This window comes from Heterocephalus glaber, unplaced genomic scaffold (assembly GCF_053883595.1).
Source record: "Heterocephalus glaber isolate CG9 unplaced genomic scaffold, H.glaber_assembly_v1.0 deba00001457, whole genome shotgun sequence".
Lineage (NCBI taxonomy): Eukaryota > Metazoa > Chordata > Mammalia > Rodentia > Bathyergidae > Heterocephalus > Heterocephalus glaber.
The window spans coordinates 37,486,149-37,509,245 of record NW_028258305.1 but is presented as its reverse complement, the minus strand read 5'-3'; the positions used below and the strand labels follow the sequence as shown (position 1 = coordinate 37,509,245).

The 23,097-nt window shown below is 36.8% G+C and overlaps 1 protein-coding gene and 1 long non-coding RNA gene across 9 annotated transcripts in view; one reads left to right on the top strand and one right to left on the bottom strand.

Annotated features, from left to right (window-relative positions):
- The window catches only part of LOC110347935 (uncharacterized), a 107,053-nt gene that overhangs the window by 11,089 nt on the left and 72,867 nt on the right, over positions 1 to 23,097 (bottom strand). The gene's annotated exons all lie outside the window — the stretch shown is intronic.
- Positions 1 to 23,097, top strand: part of Lclat1 (lysocardiolipin acyltransferase 1) — a 103,117-nt gene that overhangs the window by 11,254 nt on the left and 68,766 nt on the right. For 6 of the 7 annotated variants that reach the window (XR_015453205.1, XR_015453204.1, XM_021253685.2 and 3 more), the window contains 2 exons: positions 15,002 to 15,148; positions 20,111 to 20,227. Coding sequence is in view for 5 of the 7 variants with exons in the window: in XM_021253685.2 (XP_021109344.1) it covers positions 15,002 to 15,148; positions 20,111 to 20,227 (264 nt within the window). In the remaining 2 variants the exon portion in view is untranslated. Of the gene's footprint in view, positions 1 to 8,816; positions 8,864 to 15,001; positions 15,149 to 20,110; positions 20,228 to 23,097 lie in introns of all 7 variants that reach the window. The other variant, XM_021253686.2, reaches the window with a different exon arrangement.

Below are 23,097 nucleotides of genomic sequence, written 5' to 3'. Positions count from 1 at the left end.
TTTCTAAATCTGTATGAAATCTAGTAACAGGGTATTAAGAATAACATTATGCCAGTGAGTTTGAAAGTATTTATGAAATCAAATCATATAGAAAAAGCATAACTGAGAGACACTGACAACAGTGACAAGAAATGGAAAAGAAAATGAAAAACTCACAGTTGTGTGCCTAATAAAGAGATTTAATCCATAATTAAAAGCCTTCTTATATAAGGTTTTTGGAGGACAATAGCAGCTGCCTGATTTTCTTCACTCTTTCAAAAATAATTATCAAATCAACAAGCAGAAGAAATAAACCACATATACCTTTCTCTTCAGCATGCTAGAGGTAAGAACAGGGCCATCACTTCTCAGTTGCCTGAAGTATGGAAATCCCCACAGTTCACTCTGCCCTCTCATCTTTGCAAGCCTGTGGGTACTAAGGGTGGGGAGTAAAAACTAGAGTAGAGAAGCATGAGCAACTCAGAAGAAACAAACATTCATCCCCAGAAAGAAAAGGCCTGATTCCAAATGCAAAAATATTGAAAACAGGCCAAGACAAAGTAGTTCACAGCACAAGATGGGGGAAAAGATTCAGAAGACTGGGCCCAAAGTGGAAGGCTGCGAGAATTGCTCTGGAGGGAGAATCAAATGCATAAAGAAGGAGTCGTTCCCCTTAGCAGTGGGGCAGTAAAGGAAAAGAAGGTAATTTTAAAAATTAAGAATACTGCAAAAAAATGTAAAGGAAACCAAGAAACAACTTCTTCACTCCTCCTCCAAAAAGTAAACCCACAAAAATTAATAAAGACTTTTCTATGCATGAAGAAAACCTCATAACAGAGGACAGAACTGGAAATAATAAATTGCTATAAGACTCTAAAGTGAATTAAATATCATCAGGCAAACATTTGGGGATTTATTAGGGTTCTCTAGAGGACCCAAATCAATAGAATATGTGTATAATTATGAAAGGGGATTTACTAGATAGGCTTACAGAATCAGAGGCTGGATAGTCCCACAGTGGCCATCTGCGCACTGCATGGCTAGAGGAACCGGAAGCTGTTCAGACCGAGAAGCTGGGAGCCTCAGAACGAGGAGGACCAGTGATGCAGCCCCAGTCTGAGCTGAAGGTCTGAAACTCGGTAGAGTCTCTGGTGAGAGTCCGTGTCAGAAAACGGAGGAAGCGGGAGTCTGATGTCCACAGGCAGTTGCAGCAGCCGGGCACATACTTGAGGAGAATCAAGTTTGCACTTGCTGGCTGGCTTCCTCCTTCCACTTTTGGCTCCTCGCCTATTGGGTGGAGCTGTCCACATTCAGGGCTGGTCTTCCCCTGAGTTTGCAGGGCCTCATCCCAGTCATCTCTGGAAACACCCTGATAGTCACACCCGGAGTGTGCTTACTTAGTTCCCAGGCATCTCTCCATCCAGTCAAATTGACAATCAAGGTTGACCACCACAGGGGATGTGAAAAAACCCGGAAACCTTGAATGAGGTATGCAAAGAATAGTAATTGATAAGAAAGCAAGACGAAATGTAATGAGCATCAATTAATAAGGAGTGAAATTCGGGCCAGGGATTTAGCTCAGTGGTTCTACCGCCTTCCTTGAAGGCACAAGATCCCGAGTTTGATCCCTGATACCAAAAAAAAAAAGTGAAATTCATTTAAAAACGGATAGATAAAAGCCTCTTGAACAAATACTGCTGGGAACACTGGGTATTCACATGTAGAAGACTGGAACTATTTGTTTTGTTTTGAAGATTCCACATATTAGGGAAAACATGATATTTGTCTGAGTCTGGCCTATTTTGCTTAACATGGTGAGTCCCAGTTCTATCCATTTTCCTGCAAATGACATGATTTTATTCTTAAGTCCTAATAATATAATACTCCATTGTGTGTGTGTTTGTGTGTGTGCATCACATTTTATTTATTCATTCATTGATGAACACTAAGGCCAGTTCCATGTCTTGGTATTTTGAATTTGTACCACAGTGTTTATTGTGTAGGTTCATAGGAATCTGTGGGAATCTAGTTATAGTCTTCTACTGCTGACTTTAATTCAGTGTATCAAGGTGTGTGTTCTACTTTTGGCTTTTTGAGGAACTTCCATACTGATTTCCATAGTGGTTGTTCTAATCTACCTTCCCACCAGAAGTGTTAAAGGGTTCCTTTTTCTATCATCATTTATTGGTTTTTGTTTTATTTGTTTTTCTATTCTTGATGATAGCCATTCTGTCTGGGATGAGATGGAATCTCAGTGTATTTTGATGTAGGTTTCTCTAATGGCTGAAGGTCTTGAATATTTTTTTGTATACTTATTGGTCATTTGTACTGCTTCTTTTGAGAAGTATTGAATCCATTTGTCCATTTATTGATTGGGCTATTTGATTTTCTGGTGTTAAGTTTTTTGAATTCTTTGTACATTCTAGATATTAATCTTTTATTGGAGTAGCTGACAAAGTTTTTTCTCCCACTCTAGGCTGCCTCTGCATTGTTCATTGTTTTCCTTCTGGTCCAGAAACGTTCTAATTTGATGTAGTCATATTTATTGATTCTTGTTATTATTTCCTGTGCTATTGGAGTCCTGTTTGGAAAGTCTTTGCCTGTGCCTATGATGTCAACTCTTTGCCCTATGTTTTCTTCTAGCAGTTTCACAGGTTCATCTCTTATCCACAGGTGTTTGATCTGTTTTGATTTTTGTACAAGATGAGAGATGGAACTAGAAGACTAGTTCCAGTCTTCTACATGTGAATATCCAGTTTTCCCAGCAGCATTTGTTAAAGAGGCTTTTATCTAACATGTGTTTTTGACTCCTTTGTCAAGAATCAGATGGCTGTAGTTGTATGGGTTTATATGTTCTGTTTATTCCATTGGTCTATGTGTTTAATTGCTGTTTTTATTACTGTGGCTTTGTTGTGTAATACAAAATTGGGTACTGTGCGCCTCTAGCTGTACTCTTTTTACTAAGGATTGCTTTGGCCATTTTGAGTCTTTGGTGTTTGCATATGAATTTTAGCATTGTTTTTTCTGTTTCTGTGAAGAATATCATTGGAATTTTGATGAGGATTGCATTGAATCTGTAGATTGCTTTCAGTAATATGACTATTTTAATATTAATTTTGATGATCTATAAACGTGCAAGGTCTTTCTATCTTCTAGTGTCTTCAGTGTTCTCTTATTTTCATTGTAGAGTTCTTTTACCCCTTGGTTAGGTTGGTTCCTAGGTTATTTATGAAGCTTTTGTGAGTGGAATTATTTTCCTGATTTCTTTCTCAACAAGAGTGTTAATTGGTGTGTAGGAAAGCTTAGATTTTTAAATGCTAATTTTGTCACTTATTTGTTTCCGGTCATTAGCAGTTACTAGTAATGTTGTGGTGCTTTTTGTCTGTGAAATATTTCACATAAGACTGAATTTGTCAGTAAGAATTAGAGATAGATCTGAGAGTATATGAGAGAAATCATTCGAATTCCAGTCATAGGAGCTGAAGCAGTATATACTGCAATCAGCAATATATGGTTGTTCTATCACACTGTCACCAACATAGTGCAATGAAATCCTTGGGCCTTTGTCCGATTTATAGTAGAATGAAAAGGGTAATCTTATTATAGATAAGGTTGGACATTTTTCTACTGGGGTGATGATTTTTATCCTGCTGGATTATACAAGTTCTGAATAGAAATATTAGTTTTCTTGCCTGTGGTGAGTTGCAAATAAGCTTTATTTGTTGTCCTTTTTCTGTGTTTAGGGTAGACTTGTTTATGATTGCAAACTTTCTTCTTGCAAAACAAGAGGAAACCTTGTTTTGAGTTCCTGTTTAAACATTTCATTATTTTCCATTTGCCTAATTTCTTTTCCCATGAGTTGTAAGCTCCTTAGTTTATTTTACACATTCTAGTCTCTTAACTATTTGTAGACTTGATAGGATTTCATGAAAATACAAACTATTAATGAGAACAGATTTTAGATTAGAGAAAAAACATTTTAAATCTTTGAAGCAAACAAGTACAAAGAAAATTAAGGTAGGCAAGAGTGTAGGCAATAAAAAAAAATGGAGCATGTTTGTGAATGAGAGTTGAGAGGTTAATGTTGGAGAAAGCAAACAGACGGATGCTTCTTAGGCTCAATGATACTCTGCTTCAGAGTACACACCACTTAGCCTATTGAAGTTTGGTGTGATTCTAGGGGCCACGTAATATTGCTATTCACACTTTTTTTTCCAAATAAGTGTTTGCTTACCATTTATCTAGAATATAATTAGCTGGTCTATAGTTCACTTACAAATGACTTAAGAAAAGGAACGTATCTGTAGTGCAGGTCAGAGGATTGATGAGAGTTTGGAAATTTAAAGGTTCTCTTGTTAAAGTATAAAAGTAACAGACTTATGTAATAGGCTAGAAAAGGAATCATTGTATTTAGATTCCAGGTCAAGCTATAAAGGTCAGCTTGTGATAAATTACCTTAACTATTTAGAGTTTAAGACATACACAATTAAATTTTAAGAAAAAAAATACCCTGTAGATTTCAGCTCTCTCTACTGGTGGTATACATATAGGTATTTACTTTTAGCCAACTTCTTGAGCACTTAATTATAACTAATAATCTAAATATTAAACTTAAAAGTGTCATAGAAAGTTCATTTTCCTCACAATTTTGTATGAGGAAATGCTTGTGCCATTTGTGCCTACGTAAATCATGCCTTTTTGGTTTCTCTGGGTCGTTAATTACACTTGAGTGGCAGAAGAGTCTGAGTCTTTCAGAATACATTAAAAATAAAAGTAAATATAGCTATTTAAAAGCTGGCCAAATCATATGTTAAACTGAAATTTTTTCTGACATGACCTCCTGATTTCCATTGAAATTATTACATAACCACAATATAATATATGATGAAAACTAGGAACAACACAAATTGTGTTATAGGGAGAATGTTTGGAATGAGATTAGAGATAAATCAGCAGGAATAGCTTGGCCTCTGATGAACACTTTTATCCACTCTCAGGTTTAAGATGCATAAAGACTGTGAGAAAGTTCAGATGGTCCTGTGGTGGTTTTCTTCCACCACATAATTAAAGCTGGTAGGAGGCTTTCCACAGGCACAGCCTCTCAGCATATGAACTGGCTGCCAAAATACTAAAGCATTTTTTGATCAAAGTTGATTTATAGGAATGACTAGAATTGTATTTTACATGCCTTTGGTGTTTTCATATACATTTTTTGGTAAAGATTATGAATAAGAACAAGTCAGTTAAAAATCATTTTTATACCTCGTCAGTACAATATAGAAACCTAATTATAATGTGTAGGGCATTAAACATGAAAGTGCTGAAATACAGGGATCACGTGTGCATTGGGAAAATAATCTGGTTTATGTGTTTAGATTTTCAGTTATATCTAAATTTCGTTAATGCATTTGTAAATGTTAGTACAGTCATGTGTTCCTTACCAGTGGGATGTTCTGTTAAATATGTCATTAGCTGATTTCATCATGTGAACATCATCAAGTATGCTAAGATGGCTACAAAATAATCTCACGGGATCACTGTTACATGTTATACCATGTCAGGCAACACATGACTGTATAAATTTATGTGAATATGTTGGTGCTCACATAGATTTTAGAATTGCTCGATTTATTAAAGTCTCCTTAATTGTATTTACTATTTTATACTGAGCACAAAGAATGGATGTTTTTCTTTTCCACAAAGAATGGATAAATTTTCTTTATAATCTATAACACCAAACTTTATTTCCTTTGAGAAGGACAACTCTCCTTTTCCTATTCATCTTCTTCCTACTTGAAGTGGACACTCACTAAAATTAGAAAAAAGTCACGAATGTCTTTGAGTCCATGCATTTTAGTAGCCCTCTTTTTAAAATTTAACACAATTTCATGTTGTTCTCTTGCCCCACAACTCAGAAGACTAAGACAAATATACTTCTAAATTGGGGAAGACTGCCACACAACTTTGTAGCAGTAATACTTCACTGCTGTCTATTTCTTTGGGTGTAGTTTTATTACCCACATTAGGTAAAGATGTCTCATCACCCAAAGTAACCGCTGCTTGACACTCCTGGAGTGACTGTGATAGCCACTGTATTCGAAGTTCATCTGTACCTCTTGAATGAGGCTTTTAGTGGAGAATTCCTGGCTAGTTATTAACTGTACTATAGCTGCCGTCCTCACAGCACATTTACTGCTGCCCGTCTTCAGTGAATTGATTAGTTTATGGTTTCCTGTCACATCTCAATCGTAGACGGTACCACGGCAGCCCTCTTCCCTGCATTGCCCCATTTATTGCTAAACAGCTGACAATCAGGAAGGCCCTCAACTTATTTTAACAGTGAGCCTCTCTGATGCACGCAGCCCATCACAGAAGACGGGAGCACCGATACTGGCTGTGCCAGCTCCTGTCGACAGAGGTGTTTATTGGAGCCAGTGTCACCAGAGGGACAGAGTCTGTCTGGAGGCTCTAGGAAACATTTGCCCCTTCAATAAGAAAAAACAGGTTGGTGGAGGACGTGTGGCGCTCCTTTCTCTGCTTTTGGACATTATTGTGAGAACACATGATGCTTTGGAGCTTTTGTAATTGTATGGGTCAGAAAGGAAGACCCTTGGACCTCAAGAAGGTGACAAGTAGAATGTAAGCCATCCTCAGGGCTAGATTTCTTTTCATGTGAAAAATCGAAACCCAGATTTTTCAGATACAAGCTTCTAGATTGGTGTTCTGTTATTTGTGGCCACAGGCAGTGTTATAACTTGCTTACTGGCATTTCACCACCTATAAAGGAAAGTATCCACGGATTGATTCAGTCCTTCACTAGATTATATTAAATCCTTATCCTGAATCAAAATTTTCATGAAAACCATCAAATGAAATACAGTAGACAGAACATAGTAAACATTTGGTTCTTTTGAAGATTCACAAACATCTCTGCTTATTTTTGTACATATAACAGATTTCATCTTAGCAATTCTACTGGTACTTGAAAAATAAGTTCTTGGAATTGCCAGTTATTTTGCTGAGATGAATTCTGTTGCATTTTTTGAGGGCCATGGAGGGCTGGTGAGGAGATACCATTGGAAAGAAAGGATCAGGGCCGGGGATTTAGCTCAGTGGTTCCGCCACCTGCCTCACAAGCGCAAGGTCTTGAGTTGGATCTCCGCTACCAAAGAAGAAAAAAAAAAAAGAAAGAAAGGATCAATTCCGTTAAATTATGTGCCCGGTAGTATACCAGCATTACACTCCTTTGTAGCATGACATTGAGAATTTAGTAATTTTTTAGGATGGCATTGAGATCTGAACTGAAGCTTTTGTTTTGAATGTGTTTGCTAACCTTTGAACAAAGCATAGTCCCTGAGCTGCATGGAAGTTGACAGTGTCCTTGGCTGGGAGAAAAGGCTATGGGCTTCAAGGTTATCCAGTCAGTCACTTACTGAAGTTAATAGGATTTGTTACCTGTAAAGTGGGCTATCCTGTTGTGTGCCAGTGCTAATACCTCATTGAGATTTATTTTGCTTTACACTGCTAGGAGTCCTAGAAGTGAGTTAGGAAGTGTTATTTTGCCTCTAAGATTTTAAGTAACCTTAGGTCTGCTGAAAATTAAGAAATTCCTTTGCCTAAGTTAGTAATTGCATTCTAAAATGATCCGAAACGTATGCTTTTGTAACAGGGTGATTTAAGGAGAGAGCACTAAAAGAATTTGGCATGAGCTTTAGGAGTTTTAGTTTGCTTTGTATTTAATGGCAAAGCACAAATGAAATAAATCTTACAGTGATCAGTTTAGAGACAGATTTGAAATGGCAATAATAGTAAAAAGATAAAAGGTGGTCTCAGTGTACTTTTAGTTGTTTGTTAACTTAAATTTCAACAGACAGTTTGACTCAGGGCCTTCAATTGTCCTTTCTCTTACGGCTAAGTACCTAAACTGTGTTAGTATTTTTAAAGAGAAAGACATCGTTAAAATCCTGGGGGTGGTGGGGGAGATGAATTAGCTGTTTTATTTACTATATATGTCATTTTTTTTTTAAAAAAAGCTATGTGGCTTTTTCCATCCTCTTTATCAACATAATAAATCTTACAAAACATATTTTCCTTCTGCTTGAAGTCAAATGTTTTTGAGTGTTACGCCATTGTAAAATGAATACCAGACAGGGACATACTTTGTAGCCAAGAATTAAAAGTGTTCTTTCACAGTGAAAACAGCACCAAAACTGTATCAGAAATGTAACTGACAATCTTTAATTATTTTTATCTATCTATCTATTTTGGTTTTTTTGAGACAGGGTCTGGATTAGTTCAGGCTGGTCTTAAACTCACTGTGTAGCTCAGCTGGCCTCAAACTCACAAATCCTCTTGCCTCAGCCTCCCCAGCACTGGAAGTCTAGGCATGCACTACCATGCTCAGCTGTGTAACCTTCGACAAATGAAGTCAAGTGATGTGGCATAGAAAGTGAATTCAAAGTAAGAATATTTAGGTGTTGATTTTAGAATGCAAGATGGCATTTTTGTATAATGTTTACTAAGTATAATTTTGTTATCGATAGATGTTCTGAAATAAACTTTTTATATGGAATTTTAGATTAAAAATTTATAAAAATAGTGCAGAAGTTATTCCTATTTCTTTGATTTACATGTAGTAATGCATTTGTCAAACAAAAGATTAATAGTATAATATTTTTACTATAACTCAATAATAAACTATTTGGAGTTTTTCAATTTTTCCACTAATGTCCTTTATCTCTTCTAGGATCCCATTGAATAAACCACATTACTTTCAGTCATTAGATCTCCTTACTTTTGCCTCTATTTTGTGACAGTCTGTCCTTGTTTTTTCATAGTGCTTTTGAAGAGTACTGGCTGGACACTTTATAGAATGTTCCTCAATGTGAGTTTGCTGATTTTTTATTAGATGGGGGTTATGGGTCTGGGGGGGAACTGTTACAGAAGTGACATGCTCTTCTCACCATTACCAGAGAAGTTCATGATATCAATGCAGTTTTTTCACTGGTGACATTAATCTTCATAACTTAGGGAAGGTGCTGTCTGCTAGGTTTCTCCACCACGGAGTTACTGTTTTTTCCTTTACATGCCGTGTTTGTTAAGAATACATACTCAAGTGCTGAAGGAGTTAAGCTCCACCTCCTAAAGTAGGGAGTATCTGCATATACCTGTCCCTTCTCTCTGTTCATTTATTTATTCAGTCATTGAATTGTGCCAGTGTGGACTCATCAGTATTTAGTCCGTTTTGGTTTATAACCCGGTACTGTTATTTTGCTTGTTGCTACTGAAATTGCATCTTCCGGTTTTTGACATGGGGATTTCTTGAAAGTGGGCTTTTGTGTCCCTTTGACATACTCTCCCGCTAACTTTTTCTCTTTTACTCATTTTCTGGCAGTGCAAGATTATCCAGGCTCATCTTGTATTCTGTCTGCCCCGGTCCTAGACTCAGTATTTCTCCAAGGACCCTTATTTCCTTTTCTTAAAAAATGATATTAGAAACTAAAACTTGTACACGGATTATTTTCTGTATTATCTCTTGCTTATACCACAAATAGAGTAGCTTAAATGGCACAAATTCAGTACATTTCAGTTCTGGAGGTCCGAAGACTGATGTGGGTCCCAGCGGGCTGAAACCCAGGCATTATCAGGACTGATTTCTTTCTGCAGGCTGTGTGTAGGGGATGTGTTCTGGCTTCTCTCAGCTTCTACTGGACAACCACATTCCTTGCCATCTTCAAAGACAGCAAGGTTTGTTGAGTCCTTTTTATACTCTATAACTCTGATACAAAGTCTTCAGCCTCCCTCTTGTACTTTTAAGGACCTTTTTGATTACATTGGTCCCACTAGAATAATCTGCATAATCTCCCTACCTTAAATTAAATTGACTGGTAACCTGAGTTGCTTTTTGCCATGTTACCTAATGTTTTTACGGTTCAGGGAATTAGGATGTGGGCATCTTGAAGAGGGGTATATAATCATTCTGCCTGCCATATGCTAGTTGCTACTAGGATGTCTTAGTTTAGGAATTGGTTTTGCAACAGCAGTTGATCTCTTATATGGTAGATTATTGAGATTATTGATCAAATGGCAAATCTCAAAGTGTGCATGTAAGTTTTGGTTCTACATTAGCATAAACGCACAAATTATAACCCTATCCAAGCCTCATCTTGCTACCAAAAAGCCATTAGTAAATATACTTGTCCTCAAAATCGAGCAAGGATTTCTATAGTCTTCAGGTAGATGGGATAATCTGTCTTTGTGGTGTGAGGTGAAATTTGCAGAAGGGTGTTTTAAATCCATTTTTCTCTGTTTGTGGTTTTTCAAGTTTGAAATTATAGTTAGAATTTAGTAATTGTGTGCCCATACTTTGATACCTAATAGTTTTAGCTCAGGCACATTTGAAACATAATAATACTACAACAGGATTATTGTAAGAAAAAGGTCATAAAATTGTCTTCACTCAGTGTTTCTAAAACCCAGAGACTTCATGGAAATTAATCATCTTGAAGAAGGGTGTAGAGAGAATTACCTGATTTGCAATGTGATTTCAGGGAAGCCACAGCTTCCCTAACTTTGTCTGTAGAGCATTTCGCACCCTGATAGAAGTTAAAAATCTTAAAACTGTAACTACTTGTTAAATAGCTTCTGGAGCTATTTGTGTAGTTTTAATATATAAGTATACATTCAATAAAAATACCATTTTCTCATGATCTTTGTGATACAATGTTTTCACATAAAATTTGCATCTGTTCCTATTGCTATTCATTTTCCTTCAGTAGAGGCCTCTGGATAGCATTCCTTGGTTGCATCAGCATCCTCTGCTCAGCATTAAAAATCCCAGGGAAGAGACCGTCTCTTCCACTTTACTTTGCTTCCAGCATCATATCCATAGTGACATAGTAGACACCATCTTGAATTACTATGTAGACAACAGCAATAAATTGTAGCCTATCACTGAGGTGCGGTCTTTAGGGCACGAGGGAAGTAGTGCAAATTATGATTCCCTTAACTATATCCCATCTGCACTCACATTAAAAACAGAAAAATGGTGAATATGCTTTCTTTTTATGAGATAAAGTATGTAATGTTACAGATACATTCAAATAAATAGTTTGTTCTGTCAACTCTAACAGCTAATAAAAAGGGATATAAGTCAAAGGAAACTACGTTTTGGACTACGGGAATTTCTTGGGGCTTATTCACCTCTACTTTGAGAAAGTAGTGCTGAGACCATACATGGGGTTTTAGAATGGAGATAGTAGTGTGAAGCTGTATCAGTATCCACAGATTCTGCCTTTTAGACCTGCCAGACACTCAGCTCTTGCCTGAGAAATTCAGGCTAAAGACAGCATGTACTACAGTGGGAAAAAGGGAAAACGAAACGTTATTTTTTTAAAAAAGACAAGTTACTTTAAATTTTATGTAAATTACACTGTAATTAGCTCATGAAAGTATGAAATAAATGTAATCAAAATGTGATTTGAGGATCTCAACAAATTTAAGAAAAAATATGAGTATTGCTTTAAATATGCGTAAATATGCACTTATGACAATGAAACAAGAGAAAAAAGCCTTGCAAGATGTTCCTGTGGTTTTCATGAGGAAAAATTGAACATTTAAGTTAACGGAAGTAAAAACAATTTAACAGCATTGGTGATATGTAAATGGAACATAAGCCAAAGATTTAAGAAGAATGAATCATTAGATCTTCAGTGAAGAGGTCCAAAAGGCAGAATGATTCAGCTGTTTTATCTCCCATTCCGAAATTTTTGGAAAGTATACAGATTGTTAGAAAATTGTTACAGCAGACCTCTTTCTTCAAAGGGAAGTTATTCTCATGTGGGATGAGAAATGCTTTCTACATGTGATGATTGTTCTGTCTAGAGCATCCTTTGCTAATATGAAGACAGTACCAACAGAAGTAGTACTAAAGAACAACTGGTACCAAAAAGAGGAAAGGTCTAATCTCTGAATGTCTAAGTTACTTTTCTCGTTGCTAAGACAAAATACCTGATACCCCAAGTTAAAGGAGGAAAAGTTTATTTGGCTCACAGTTCGTAGAGGTTTCAGTCCATAATTGGCTGGCTCCAGGGCACGGTGGCACATGGTAGAGGGGCAACAGTTCATGGCGGCAGAAGACAGCAGGGAGCTTAGCATCTTTCTGCTCCTTTTATACTCTTATCCAGGCTACTGGGATTAGGGTGGTACCAAACCAGTCAGTGTACTGGCTTAGTAATCACACACTCTTAATCCTAGCATCACATGCTCAAGGTTCAGCCACCTCTGAAAATGCCCCATCTAAAACTGCATGAGGCTTTGAGGGCACATCAAGACACAAGCTATAACACCAACAGTTCTCTGTAGAGAATTTAAACTGCATGTCATTAATATCCTTAAAGGGGTTCAACTGTAGAGCGACTGTTTAATATTTTAATGAATTAAAACAGCTTTAGGGTCAGACTGCCTGTGTTTGAAGCCTGGTTTTAGCACTTACTCATTGTTTGGCTCTCAGTGTGCCTCAGTTTCCTCATCTAGAAGATAGGGATAATAATTTTACCTAATAAAGTTGTCTTGGATATTAACTGAATTAATGAATAATGCTTAGAATAGTACTAGGCATATAGTAAGCGTTCAGTCAGCATTTTTATTATAACTATATTATTCACTCATACAAACTGGCTAAGATGAAAAAGAATTCTAAATCTTGAAGTAAAAATATATGATTGGTGAAATAAACACAGTTATTAGGACAAACACAGCTGAAGATCAGATTCATGACTTGGATAGTCAAGCAAAGGACTTTTCCTTAAAAACGATGTCAAGTGAAAAAAAGATGCTAAGTATGAGAGAAGGTATCTACTTCTTATATCGAATAGAAGCCGTACACAGAAAGTGTGAGAGAATGAGAAGGAGGGAAACTGTATTTTCTTTAATAATGGAAGGAATGTTCACAGTTTTGAAGAAGGACTCAAATACAAGTTTGGCAACTGCTGAGCAGAATTAATGAAAAAATTTCCATTCTGTAAAGCTTTTGAAAGAAAAAGAGGTTATCTGCATAAATCAGATATTAGACTTCTTAGTCTAATTACAGCTGTATTACACAATAGATTTTAAATTCTGATCAGAAATGATTTGGAACCAGTTTTGTTTTTAGCCAAATTAGCTTCCAAAAATAATGTCTGCCACTTTTGTAAGAAGAGATGTTACAGGAGAGCCTATGTTTCCGCTATTACTACTGTTTCAGTTTTTCAAAGCTTAAATGAAAGGCCTCATGTGCAGTGATAGAATTGAGAGCATTTGAGGAAGATTGATGTTTAATTCAGTGTTGACAAAATTGTATGTTTAAGTGTGTTTGTCAAAATTGGAAAGGTGAAAACATTTTTAGAGTGACCACTAAAGGAACAAAATGGGGTGTACAATTACCAAACCAACAGTCAGCAAACTGTTTGTATTTAGGTAGTCACTGTTATAGGTTGTAGGCTGAATTGTCTCTGCAGCACTGATTGCACCATGCTACTGTAACATGGAAGGAGCTATGGACTGTATATATAAACAAATGCCTCAAGCTGAGTTTCAATAAAACCTTGTTTATAAATTCTGAATTTTTAATGTTATGTAATTTTCTCATATCACTAAATACTATTCTTAATTTGTGAGTCATGTTAAAAGAGACTGTAAACTGAATTTGGTCCACTGTCCATAGTTTGCTTGCTTCTCCATTAGAGAGAAATGGAAGCGGCAAGGAAAACTTAATTTCAACCAAAGACCAAAAAAGGGAAATGGAGAAGGGGTGGACAAGAAAGCACAAAGAAATATAACAAATAGGAAACATGAAAGATATCAGCAAGAGAAAAGTTAAATAAATGTGAATAGAGTAAACTTTTCTAGTAAAGATGAGAGATTCTAAAAAAAAAAAGATGAGAGATTCTCAGACTGGCTACAGCCTAAGTGGTAATAGGGTATAGAAAAGGAAATCATGGCATATCTGAAGTACAGAACAGTGCTTTTTGTTTGTGAGTACCTACTGTTTGTCCCTGCCAGCTGAAATGGTGTATATTGAAAAGATAGGCACGGTGGTAGGAGAGGTGGCTCCACACACTGGCAAGACCGGTGGAAACCAAAACTATCTCATCATGGATTAAAATCAGTTTTAAATGGCTCAGTTCAGCAATAAGAGTTTTTGATCTTCACTACAGTACGTTATCTTTATCTTGCTCAACTACCTCTGCTTTCTGTGCTATTTGTTCTCCCCGTGATCCTGGGTAATGTTTCTGAGAAAGTACAGACATTTGGCCGGCCTGGATAGTTACTGCATTTGGCCCAGGGATTTCATGCTTCACGGGCTATTGCACACACCATGGATTGTCTGCCTTGAGCCTGGCAGCTCCCAGTCTTTCTAGACATTGTGGCCAGAGAGAGCTGGGCATTCATCTGAGAGAAGGCTCATGTAGGGCTGCCTCATTAGCAGCAAGGTAGATTTGCCCAAGAGAAAGGCCTTATGGCCACAGTGAATACTCCGGTGAGCATGTTTCATAGCCACTGCACAGTTTGCTTTTTCTTTAAAACTTAAAGTGATTAGCACTGAAAATAGCAGTCACACTTAGAGACCGAGTAGGACAGAAGAGTATTACAGAGAGTGCTTCTGTGATCTGGGAAATGTTCTTTGCTCATCACTCTGTAAACCTCACAACACAATCCTTTCTCTCTTACAGGTAACTTGGTTAAAAAACTGTTTAGTTAGGGTTGTTAAAATCTTGGACAAGGTAGGGTAATATCAGGGAAGTTTCTAGTCTTCATATTTTAATAGCTAGTTTTGGCTTGAAATGTAGGTTTTTAGACTACCAAAGCCCTTTAAAAATATTCTCTGATACATGTATTACTTAAAACCCAAGATTAATACTGAATTTATGGTATATCCTGGAATGCTTATTTTGATAATAAAATCACAAAAACCTAAAAAATCTATTTAGTAATACGTGAATATTATTAAATTATGTGCAAACATTTGTCAAATTCATTCTAGGCTGGGCCATGCAGGCTGCTGCCTATATCTTCATTCATAGGAAGTGGAAGGATGACAAGAACCACTTTGAAGAGATGATTGATTACTTTTGTGACATCGGTGAACCACTTCAACTCCTCATATTCCCAGAAGGGACTGATCTCACAGGTAAGATAGATTGGGTTTGGGTCACAGAGTTCTAAAACATAGGGGAACTTAGAAATTAGCTAGTGAAAACAATTTATTCTTCAGGTGAAGTAATTGAATGCCAGCGGGATTAATTTACCACCCATAAGGTCAGTTAATCCGAGGTCACTCAGTCAATCGCTAGCACATCAGGACCCAGGATTCATGGTTTCCAGCCCACTGATTTTATTATAGATAGCTGCAATCAGTCATTATTATTCACACTTGCTATCCTAGACTTTCTATTTTGAGCCTCAGAATATATTTTAAAATAGCCTTTTATCTTTATATAAGCAGAACTTTAACATTATCTTTTAAGTAGTTTTTCCATACCTGTTCTATATATTCTCTTGTCCTATTCCAAGGCATTTATTTATCCTTTAACCGCTTTCCCCTCAGCATTTTCCTTATAAGAAAAAAAAATCTGAGAGTAACTAATTTCAGTTTTGTTGATTTAAATTTATGTGTTAGCTTTCTTTTAATATTTAAACCTTTTCTTTGCTGTAAGTAGGAAAGGCTTTGGCATATCTGTAGTAATAAGGAACGACATTCATCATTGCCAGGTGAAATAATAAATGTATTCTGAGATATGCATAGCAGTTGGAGAGAAGCCAGATAGAATGGAAGTCGAAAAAGCACAAGCAGTGCAGAGAGAAGGAGCATGAATTTTTCTTCCTGAACTTTGATACTAAGTCAAGAAGGGCAACCCTTAGAACTTACGAGAAGAGAACAGGTAAATGGACATACTAATTCATACTGTGGACATAATTTATGGAACCCATCACCCCAAAATGTTCAAAATAAAAAATACAAATTTCACAGATACTTGAGCGGTGACAGAGCCATAGTAGGTTGATAAAGGAAATTAAGGTATCTTGGAAAAGATTTACAGTAGATGGCAATAAAGAAATCTTTGACTTATCTGTTGCAGATGGAACTGAGCTACATAACTGTGGCAGTTTCTATGTACTAGGCAAGTCTCTGAAATACATGCTTACTGTGCAGTGTATGTTTGCTTTTCTGCTTGAAATTCTAAAAGTAGTTGGATCAAAGAGTATAATATGGAGACTAATATCGCCTGCCTGTTGTTTAAGCTTGAAATTAAATCACAATGATTGTATTGTAAGTTGATTTCCAGAGCTAAACTATCATTAGGAAATTATAATAGACAGCCATATTCATATTATATAATATTTAGAACATACAGTACAGTCATAACCTTGGTACCTGACTGACTGCTTTAAAACTTCTTAAATTTGGTACTTGGCACATTGTGATGCAGATGTTTTGTTCCAGAACTCATTGTTTGTTACTCCACTTGCAAGCTAAAATTTGTCAGTGCCAGTTGCTTCCTGATTTGCTGCCCTTTCCAACCAAGGCAATTTATGTGGTCTTTTGTGGGACTCCTTGGACTCTGGGTACCACTGTACCTAAATGTGGGTGTCAGCTCCATTTGATAAATACAGAGTATAAAAAGCCATTTACTGAAATGATAGCTTGATTCCTATTTCTGAATGCCAAGATATACATTAAAGAATAGCAAGTTTCAAACTTATTAAATGGGAAAAAGGTCATGTATCACTCATCCTTTGGTACATTAGTGTTAATATGTTCATCCAGTAGACTTTCAGTCTATAAAATATATTTAAAACACTTCATTCTGCATTTTTTTTCTAGAGTTTCTTTTGTAGTTGATGAACTTCACATCAGTTACTTGTTTAGAGTCCAGAGTACTCCCTATCACACGATATTTTTATAAGTTAAAATGATATTTACATTTTGAGAGCAACTTGCAGAAGCCTCAGTATTTGCCATTAGAGAAAACAGACTGTTTCTGAAGCTTTACAAAGTGTTTTTTGTTGTTTTTTCACAGAATTATACAGATAATTTTACTGAGTTAGGGAAAAAAGTTTTTAATAAACAATTTGGAAAAAATATTTATTAAGCAGTGTTTCTAATTACCACAGTTGGATTTTTAAGCCTAAAGAGAACATTAGAGTCTACTTTTAAGTTCTGAATCTAGTTTGCTTGCACATTTTCAAGTTCACACATTTAAATGTTACGTTATATACATTCTGTCTTCATATATTGTTGGTTATAACTTTTTCTTATTAATGGAATATGTTAATATGGGGAAATTTAGAAAGAGACATTTATACATTGCTATAATCCCACAGCCCATAAATAAACACCATTCTAAATTTGATCCATTTCTCTTAGGTCATTTGGCCACATGCACACGTGTACACATACTTGTGTTATGCATATTCACATGTATGTAATGAAGTAAAATTGGAAAATTGAGCTGGGCGTGGTGGCACACGCCTGTAATCCCAGGACTCTGAAGGCTAAGGCAGGAGGATTGCCATGAGTTTGTGCGTGGGCTGTATAGTGAGTTCAAGGCCAGGCTGAACTACATACAGAGACGCTGTATCACAAAATTAAAAAAAAAATTGGTAAATTGAGATCTTGCTTTTGTTTTTTTGTCACTTAATGTTATATTGTAGTCATTCTTGCCACTGTTTATATTATGTCGATGTAATAGGGTTCATCAGAGAAACAGAACCAATTAGATATGTGTAGGGAGAGAGAGGTTGGGGTTTATTTTAATGAAGTGGTTTTTGGGACATTGGATTCCTGCCCAGTCCACAATCTTTAGGGTGGGCCAGCAGGGTAGAGTCTGGGAAAGTTGCAGTTTGAATCCAGAGGGGGTCTAGAGCCAGAAATCCTCCTTTCCTGTGGGTGAGGGGCTGGAACCCAGGGCCTTCGCACTGAGTATGTGAGTCAGGGACTCCTAAGTTGCCCAAGCCAGCTCGAAATTGTAATCCTCCTGCCTTAGCCTTGCAGAGTGCTAGAATTACAGGCATCCACCACCATGCCCAGCTCCCTGTCTCTTTCTGTTAATCCTTCATCTGATTTGGATGAGGCCCTTCTGTATGATGGAGGGTAATCTGCTTTATTCAATCTACTGATTTGAATATTAATGTTACTTAAAAATACCTTCACAGAAACATCTAGAATAATGTTTGATCAAATCCTTGGATACTATGGTCTAGTAAAGTTGCCACATAAAATTAACCAACACAGTTCTTATACTATACTTTTGAGTTCCAGTTCCCTGATTTGGAAAAGAAAACTATTTTAAATATTGTATACAGTTTAATACCTTTGTACATAAAATGTGTTTATTTAATATGCCTGGAGCTTTATATACAAAACAAAATCCTTTCATGAAACACAGATAAGGAAAGAAACTGATAAGTTAAAATATATACAGTTAGTGTAAGTTCTGTGAGAAAACAATGAAGCAGGATAAGGAGCTATTTGATAGAAGGTGGGTAGGGCAAGCTGCTCTGTTAAATTGGGGTTAAGGAAGAACTAAATGAACAAAGCTGGGAGCTGTGGGAGCACGTGGGTGGGAGCCCTTCTTGGTAAAGGGAAGCAGGAAATGCGCCTGGGTGTCTGAGCTGAGAATGGCCCAAGTGCTGTAAGTAGAGGAAGTGCGGGTGGGAGTTACTGGGAGAGAGCGCACAGGCAGGAGCTTGTGGTCAGAAAGAGGGATGCTGCTGAGGTTACCAAGAACAACAGGCCTGGGGATGGGTAAGTGAAATAGGGGTGAGGGAAAATCTGCGAACTAATCCATTTCTACCTTTCTACATCATGACTGCACATTTTGAAACTGTTTATACTCGTATTCACACGTACGGAAGACTTCCGTTTTATCTTGAGTATCCCCAGCTTTCTGACAAGAGCAGAGTAGCCAGCAGCCAGTCACTCCTCATCTTTGTGGTGTCTCTGGGGTTCCTAATTGCATGTAAGTTCGGTCAGCTGCCTGTGGTAGGAATCCTGTTTTGTAGTCCCATGCCCAGGAGACTCCCAGTTGAATGTGAGAGCAGCTTATTAATTTGCTGTGGTTGGGGCCTTTCCTTTTTATTTGGAGAAGATCTGAGGGTATCTGACTCAATTCCTCTATTCTAATACCTTCCTACGAGTCTTCTTTGAATATTTTCATAATGTGGCATGCATCTGTGATGTTTGGAAGTTGGGAAACTCAGTGATATTAAATTTACTCCTAGGAAACCTGTGCTTTTTAGGTACTTTTCTTGTGCTTGGCATAAATCTGTAAACTTCAGAGTGCAGCTGAGGATTGCAGGTTTTCACATCTGCTGTCATCAGAAGCATTGCATGATCTCTCCCAGCAGTTGAGCCCACATTTCTGAGCACTTTACTTTTTCCAAATGTATTTGCTGAATAATGGGTTTGGTTCTTCTTGGAACTTGTAAAGTTACCTCATGGAATGGAAAAAGCAGTTTTTGCCAGCAGTTGGAACATATACTTGACTCCTAACTGTGTTCAGCCAAACCATGTTCAGATGTGTGTCCAGAATGTGCCAATCATGTCCCCCTTGTGTTGTGGAGTGGTTTGGGTTTGTAACATCACCCAGCCCTGTGGCCTGGGCAAGGCAGGTAGCTTGCACGGCAGACTCAGTACCAGTACCGAGTAACAAAACAATGTTGAGCTGATACATTTGAGAGCCAGTTGTTTCTTCTGGACGTCTTGATTCTTACCTTGTATTAGTTTTTCACTATATTAGCGTTTTATGTTTTAGAATTTGTTTTTATTACAAAAGGGTTTTATGAAAATTTTAGTTTCTTATTTTACTTTTCATTATATTAACTTTCATGAATTCTAACAATTTAAAGAATTGAATACAAATTTCAGACAAATTTTATTTAAAATCTTTTGATGCCTTGTTATAAAATTTAAAAAATTACATTAGATTGTCTGGGATCTTTGTAAGGGACTAGCTAAAAGGTTTGAATCATATCAATATATTGTATTCAGTAGTTACAGAACATTAACTGCCATCTTTTCATTTAAAAAATACATGTCTTTTACCTCTCCTTTTATGGTTTCCAATCATCTTTCTTTTTTTTTTTCCAGAAAATAGCAAGGCTCGAAGTAATGATTTTGCTGAAAAGAATGGACTTCAAAAATATGAGTATGTCATACATCCAAGAACTACAGGCTTTACTTTTGTGGTAGACCGTTTAAGAGAAGGTAGGCATCCATCTCAAAATGTACTTTTTGTTTTGTAATGAAAGTGGCTAAAATTTCTAAACTTTATAAATAGTTCTTTACTCTGATTTCCCGCAACCTGTTTTGTACAGTGGGGACATCTATGACAAATAAGAATCTTCATCTGGTAATTGCTACACTCTCATAAAACTGCCTGTGCCTAACATGAAAGGTCTCAAACCATTATGTGAGAAAAGGTATAAAGCTGGGGATTTAGCTCAGTGGTTCCGGCACCTGCCTCGCAAGTGCAAGGACCCGAATTCGATCCCCAGTACCAAAAAAAAAAAGAAAAGGTATACAATTTACTTCTTTCCCTAATGGCATTAAGATGGAAAGCATAACCTACCACAGTGAGGCTTCTTTACAATTATTAAGTACCCATGATTGTAAAGAAATGTGTACTAACAATTCAAAAATTACATTGATACCCTAAACCAAAACTGTTATCCTACTAATTTGGCTGTGTTTGAAATACTGTGGTCACTACTAATTTGGCACGGACTTGTGGGCAACATTCCATTGTCTGTGGGTAGTGAGTGCCTATCTTCCTTCAGAAGCTTATGGAGGTGGTAGTTCTTGCCACCTTGGAGTAAACTGGCAAGGCACCAAGACATTAACGTGGTAGTGCTTGATTCTTTCTTTTTTTTTTATGTGCCATTTATTGTGGTATCTAACTTAGACTCACCCTTCTCAGTCAATAATATGATTTCTTTAAAGCACTTCTGACATGGAACACATTTGTCTACCCAGTTTCTCTGTAAGCAAAGCATAACTCTGGAACACATCCTTTGCTAATAAAGAGTTTTCTAAACATAGGCAGGAAAATTGAGAGATGATTGTTTAGAAGGATATAGGATATCTCTAAAGGTCTGAAAGCTAGAAAATGTTTTAGTAGCAAATTGAATTATAACTTTCCTGCACATTTGAGGAACACTCAGCAGAACAAGAGTCAGCAACCATAATTAGTCACTTTTCCTGCCAGAACTGATCCCCTGCCCCATATCAGTATTTTTAAAAAGCAACACACACACAAAAAAAAACAGAAAGAAAAAAAAAGCAACACAGATGATCCCATTTGCTTCAGTTGGAAAACTAGATGCCTATCCAGGTGATTCATTTTACCTTAAGTTAGAAATGTAGACTGCGATCTACACACTGTAATAATAAATGTAAGAAATACGTTGGTGATTGTTAAAACAGTAATAGCAGATATCATTAATACAGCCTTTACTGAATGTAAGAAATTATGGTATTTTTATACTTAAATTCGGTTAATCCTTATGACAATCCTAGACAATAGTTATCACTCAGGGTGCAGAACCAGAGCAGAAATTGAGGGGGGAAAAAACCATATCAAAGTTACTGAAATAGTTTGACTGAATAGCACACTCTTTCTGCAGTAACTTGCTGCTTCTTCTATAGCATGAATTTTGTTAACAAAATTTCTAAACCCTAAAGCACCTGTTTAACAGTAGTGAGCGGGGTTGGGGCACAGTGAAAGAGGAAAAATTTCATTCAGGATCAGAGGTGGAGAGGATCTTAGAGGCTACAAGTCCAGAGTACCCTTGTAGACAAGTAATCCAGGAGTCAGAGGGCGCCTCACAGCTTTCTGATGTTGACACATCTGAGCTCTGCACTGATGATAAATTGTGTGGAAAGGAAGTTTGCTGCTGAAACAAATGACTTATAATTAATATTCAGCTGGAACCCTGGAGACCACATATTGAAACAAATTACCATAAAATAATTTCTTTACTGTTCACACTTGTTGCTGCTCTCTACTAGGCAGCTAGTACAAGCGTAGTACAAGTGGCGAGTGAAATGTTAGGACATCAGGAAGTTAGGGATAAAGTTGTAGCAGGAAGTATGGAATAAGAGAAAATACAAAACAAGGAAAGTAGTTTCAGTGTGTCTGGTTAGGGTATTTTTCGCCAAGAGTGAGAGCACTTGGAAAATTCACAATTATTTTGAAGTGTAGCACCAATCATGTGGCATTATACAAATATGGTGTTTCTGTAACAATAATGGTAGAAGGTTTACCTTCAGTACTTTGATTTCCACCATTTGTGTACTTGCTTTATAGTCCTGCTAGATCATAACTTTTTTGAGGATATGAATGCCCTACCAACAGAAGGGGCTTAGTCAGTATTATTTGCACAGAATATTTTAAAATTTTGACTAAAAATACATGTGTGGCCTGCTGTGTTCTCAAGACATTGTATATTACACTGATAGATATTTGTCTTGGGTGATTTGTTTCATATGTACCTCTAATCACAGAACGTTTCCATATGTGATCATAATTCAGACTCAAACTTCGGTTGCTGACTTAGAGGAAAGAGGCTTCACAGGAGGAAAGTTCATTGTGTTTCTTTTAATTACACAGGGATAATAAATCCATAACATAGTTTTAAATTGTTAATCACTGCACAAAAATTACTTATATTCATCATAACCTCGGGTGTTTCATCGTGCTTAATAATAATAGCTTAATTCTTCTTTGACGACAAATAATGATTTGGCCCATCCATTATTTGATTTTGTTTTACATTTTGTAAACCAATTACCAATTACTGAGTTGCAATAATTAATTTCACCTTTAGGTGGCAAAAGTGTGCACATTTGAAACAATTTAAAATTAGGTTAGAGTAACTATGGGAGGGAGAGTGAAACTATTTACAAGTATGCCCTGTCGGAGATGGGACTTTGCTTTCAAGAAGTTTACAGTCCTCACAGATAGATAAAGATGATGCACACTGAGATGGACGTGCTGGTGCATACCTGTAATCTTAGCTACATAAGAGGCTCAAACATGAGACTTAAAGTTAGAGGTCAGCCTGGTCAGTTTAGCA